The sequence below is a fragment of the Sinocyclocheilus grahami genome, unplaced genomic scaffold (genome assembly GCF_001515645.1).
Source record: "Sinocyclocheilus grahami isolate Dianchi unplaced genomic scaffold, SAMN03320097.WGS_v1.1 scaffold923.1, whole genome shotgun sequence".
NCBI classification, from domain to species: Eukaryota; Metazoa; Chordata; class Actinopteri; order Cypriniformes; family Cyprinidae; genus Sinocyclocheilus; species Sinocyclocheilus grahami.
Genome location: NW_015506102.1, coordinates 256038 through 261531, shown reverse-complemented (window position 1 = coordinate 261531; position 5494 = coordinate 256038). Strand labels below are relative to the sequence as shown.

At 37.4% G+C, this 5494-nt stretch overlaps 1 protein-coding gene across 1 annotated transcript in view; it reads left to right on the top strand.

Moving 5' to 3' along the window:
• LOC107564305 (toll-like receptor 8) overlaps positions 1-5494 on the top strand; it is a 6573-nt gene continuing 1079 nt past the window's right edge. Inside the window, exons 1-2 of the mRNA XM_016249341.1 lie at positions 1-163; positions 492-3113. Of these exons, the coding sequence (XP_016104827.1) occupies positions 161-163; positions 492-3113 (2625 nt within the window). The 5' untranslated portion in view covers positions 1-160. The remainder of the gene's footprint in view (positions 164-491; positions 3114-5494) is intronic.

Below are 5494 nucleotides of genomic sequence, written 5' to 3'. Positions count from 1 at the left end.
CAAGTAGCATTTAGAGCTGTTAGTGTTAAAATAATCTTTAACTGTTAAACCAAAACTTCCTGTTTCCTAAATGCAACTGTGTGCACATCACCAGACTCCGGTTATATTGGGTCTACGCATTGCATAGCTTTCACCGGGACATTACATAGACATTGCTACCATGGTAAGAAAGTGCACTTCATTCAATTAATGAGCTAATATTTACCTCTGCTATAGTTATTCATTGTTATGTATGATATATTATTGGTTTTTGAAGAAATTAGCTTAGTTGCAATGTATGGCTTTTATAGTCTTTTGCATATGTTTCATTTTCCCATAGGTGATAAAATTAGACGCCTTGCTCTCAGACTTTTGCATATGCTGTTCATGGTTACAAAGACAATTGCACGTCATTAAAAAAAATAATTATTTTAACAAGCTAAAAATGTTTCTGTCACAATTTGTCGTATTGCTCAGTTCCATTTAACAGCTCTGTGTTTCATATCCCACAGGTGATAAAATTAGACCTCTGGCTCATTATGACACTGAAGATCACACTAACCCTGTGTCAAATGGACACAGCGAGTCTGAAGACTCAACCCTGCGATATACATGACAATGTAACCGCAATGACTGTTGTGGTCAACTGCCGTGGACGTGAACTCAAAAAGGTGCCAATGCTCTTACCAAACACAACCTACCTTGATCTATCCGAGAACAAGATCAAGAACATAACAGCAGGAGATTTCCGAGACCTGGCGAATCTGACCAATCTAAATCTGAACTGGTTGAATAAGAATCAGGAGGTTCTTGTTGGCGCCGGGGTGTTTACGAATATGACCAAGCTACATACACTGGAGCTCAATGGGATTGGGCTAAAGGATGTACCAAAAGATATTCCAAAGAATCTGCAAGAACTAAAGCTGGTTGAGAACAAGGTAACCCGGTTAATCTCAACATCCTTCAGGCATCTGCAAAATCTGTCACTCATTTACCTTTCGAGAAACTGCTACTACTGGAATCCTTGCTCAAGTTATTATCATATAGAAGACGGAAGTTTTTCTGTCCTGACCAAGTTGAAACATCTTACATTGTCTTACAACAACTTAACTCAAGTCCCTAAAGGCTTACCTGTCTCATTGATGTCACTTGAGCTTGCTTCAAACAGAATATCGTACGTCGGAGAGCATGATTTCCAAGGACTTGACAATCTGACAAGTCTAAAAATCCAAGGGAACTGTCCACGATGTCATAATGCTCCATATCCATGCATTCAGTGTAAAAATGTTTCCATTGAAATTCATCCACGAGCCTTTGCCGGCCTTGAAAAGCTGCGGATTCTGCACCTTGCGGGGAATTCGATCATGAAAATCGATCCTACTTGGTTCGCAAACATCTCAAAGCTTGAGGAACTCTACCTATCGTTTAATTTCTTGTTCCGTGCTGTTGCCGAGAATGTTTTCCTGAGTAATCTGCCACTGCTGACAAAACTCGATCTCTCGTTTAACTACGCCCTCAAGTGTTACCCCGACACGGTTACACTATCGCCCAGCTTTGCGAACTTGACCTCGCTGAGGACGCTACACCTTCGAGGTTTGGTTTTTCGAGAAATCCAAGAAGAGACCTTCAGCTCTCTGTTTGGTTTACAAAATCTGTCGGTGTTGGATGTAGGAATAAACTTCATCGTCCGTGCAAAAGCGGACATATTTGAAAAATTTCAACATGTGAAACTAATCTATCTTTCGGAAAACAGACTTTACCCGGTGACCGTAAATGGAGAGTTGCGTAAAGACATGGGCATTGGTTTAAAATCTTCATCCATGATGCCCTCGATGTCAGAACCTTATCCTAAAGATCATTCTTTTGACGTTCCAAAAGAACTCGTAAAACCAGAGTGCTACGCTGCCGGCCGTGTGTTGGATCTCAGCCGAAATAACCTGTTCTTAATTTCTCCTGAACAATTTGAGACATACGGGAAAATATCTTGCCTCAATCTCTCAAGAAATGGCTTTTCCACGGCTCCCAATGGATCTGAATTCACATCACTCCCAGACCTCAAATATCTGGACTTGTCCTTCAATAAAATTGATCTGGCATACGATTACGCCTTCCGAGAGTTACAGAGTCTTGAGGTGCTAGATCTGAGTTACAACCCTCATTACTTCACTGTACAAGGCGTGACGCACAATTTGAACTTTCTCAAATATTTGCCCTCCTTGAAAGTGTTAAATATGAGCTACAACAGCATCTATACGCTAACCACCAAAACCATGTCAAGCATGTCTCTTCAAGAGCTGCAATTCCAGCAGAACAGTCTCGGCAAGATGTGGAGGGTGAAAGACAGAACCTACGATAGGCTGTTCGAAAGCTTGACCAATCTGACCTATCTTGACATATCCTATAACTACATCGAGAAGATCCCTCTTAGAATTTATAAACATCTTCCCCGAAGCATTCAAAGGTTGAGAATAAGCCACAATCACCTGACGAATGTTAGCTGGGAAAGCTTGAGACAATTCCCTCGTCTCCAAGAGCTCATTTTAAGTTACAACAACATCCTTAAAATATCTAGTAACTTGTCAAGTGATGTTCCTTCTTTAGAGTTCCTTGATCTGCGGCACAACCAAATATTCCAGCTTTTCGGTGGATTCCTCCTGGGAGCGGTAAACCTAGATAATCTTGATCTCAGTCACAACAACCTCATGACCATCAACCAGTCAACATTTCCATCTGAAACTGAGAGTTACCTAAAGACGCTGTCGCTCAATGGAAACCCTTTCCACTGCACATGCAACCTGCTTGAATTCGTTCTGTGGATTCGCAAGACTGACATAAAGATCCCCAGATTGGTGACTGCAGTGACGTGTGCCATGCCGGAAGAGAGGAAAGGTTTAGCAGTGGTGCATTTTGACATTAAAGAATGCATCGATGACCAGTTGGCCTTTCTGGCGTACTTCTTCTCCATTGTTTGCATTATATGCACTACTTTCGTGGCCGTCTCAATGCACCTTTTCTACTGGGACGTTTCCTACTTATTCTACTATTTGAAAGCCAGATTCACTGGGTATCAGCACCTGAGCTCTGACAGCTGCATCTACGATGCCTTCATCACCTACGACACCAAGGACACACAGGTCGAATCACCTATATTTATTTTGCATTTACACAATACAGCTTCTGCTTCACAGTAATAAACAGGAAACAACAGAATCAGTGATGCAAATTTCATCAAATATGAGACAAACTTAAATTTTGCTGTAAATCCAACTAACAAGAACATTCTGGCAAGGTTATGAACAAACATTATCGTTAATAGAATGTTCGTTCAGTTATCTGTTCTTTAATAATGTTCTCAAAATATTAGCACAAAAATGATATTTTATACATTGTTCATGGAATGTTTGTCCTGAAACGTTTTAGTTTGACGTTCATCTAATATATTTGAAATGTTATTACTTGTTTCAGAACGACCAGAGAACATTCAAAAGTAACGTTCCCATAATGTTTGCAAAATTATAAAATGAAATGTTCCCTTAATTTTCGCATTAACCAAGAAAAGAGATATTTAAAGGGGTGGTTGATTACGAATTCACTTTTTTAACTTAGTGTGTCATGTTGCTGTTAGACAACAAACAATGTCTGCAAAGTTACAAAGCTCAAAGTTCAATGCAAAGGGAGATATTTTCTTTTAAAGAAATCGCTTAAGGACTACAAAAAAAGGCTGGTAGGGACTACAATGAGCTTCTTCCTGGGTTTGTGACATCACAAACCCTAAAATTACATAAACCCCGCCCCCAGGGAGTGTTGTTGCCATGCCGTCAAAACGCGGTTATTTTCACACCCAGTGCAGGACCTCTTTGTTGGTTAAAATGGTTCAAATGTATTTTTAGCTCTGTTCCTGAAAATTATAATACCAATATAGCTCTCTGTGCTGCAAATTTTATGGAGGACAGCTTCCTCAATCTCCGCGAGTTCAATGCCGGTACACTAGATTTTGTTAATAAGCAAACATTTCTTACTTTTACAAATTAAACAATTACTTTACAAAAATGCTACAATGCAATCATGTATTGTGCTGTACTAAAGCTTTAATCAGGATAAAACCATATGTGAGCCTGGAGCACAAAAGCAGTGTTAAGTCGCTGGGGGATATTTGTAGCAATAGCCAACAATACATTGTATGGGTCACAATTATTGATTTTTCTTTTATGCCAAAAATCATTAGGACATTAAAGATCATGTTCTATAAAAATATTTTGTAAACTTCCTACTGTAAATATATCAAAACTTAATGTTTGATTAGTAATATGCATTGCTAAGAACTTCATTTGAACAACTTTAAAGATGATTTTCTCAATATTTAGATTTTTTTGCACCCTCAGATTCCAGATTTTCAAATAGTTGTATCTCAGCCAAATATTGTCCTATCCTAACAAGCCATACATCAAATACATCAGAACTTAATGGGAACGTTAGCAAAATGTTAGAATATTCGATTTTTGTTTGTTTGTTAGCTAACATGAAATGTTCTCAGAATGTTCTGGCAATGTTTTCTCAAAGTTATGAACAAACATTCTTCCAGTAATGTTAATAGAATGTTTGTTCACAGTTATCTGGTCATTAATAATGTTCTCAACATTGTTGATACATTGTTCATGGAACTTTTTTTGAAACGTTTTAGTTCAAAATTCAAAAAGTAACGTTCTCATGTTTGTAAAATAATAAAATAAAATGTTTTTTTTAATGTTCACATGACCAAAAAATTATTTTGAAACATTTAAAAAAATCTAGATGTTTTGAGCGTTCAGAGAGCATTCAGAAATAAGGTTTTCATAACTTTATTGAATGCAAAACATTCTTAGAACACATTTTTGTTGTTCTAAGAAAAAAAAGAAATGTTCTGGCAACATTCTCTCAATGTTATGAACAAACGTTCTTCCAGTAATGGAACATTCATTCAGTTATCTGGTCTTTAATAATGTTCTCAAAATGTTCTCACAAAAACATTATTTATTCAATGTGTTTTTAAATGTTTTAGTTGGGCGTTCAATACTAATCGTTTCAGAACATTCGAAAATTACAATCCCATAATGTTTGAAAAATTATCAAATGGAATTTTCCCTTAATGTTTGCATAAAAAAAAGAAGAAAACGTTTTTAAAACGTTTCATAGACATTCATAAAACATTCAGAGATAATATTTGCATAACTTAAAGGGTTAGTTCACCCAAAAATGAAAATTAGGCTGTGTTTTACTCACCCCCGAGGCATCCTAGGTGTATATGACTTTCTTCTTTGAGACGAATCCAGTCGGAGTTATATTAAAAATTGTCTTTGATCTTTCACGTGGTTTCATGGTACTCAGCGGGTGTTGTATTGCTTCAGTCCAAAAGAACATAAATAAAAATCGCCCATCCATTAAAAAAAAGTGTCTCACTTTTTTTCGGCTCCGGGGGGTGAACAAAGGTCTCCTGTAGCGAATCGATGCATTTTTGTAAGAAAAATATCCATATTCA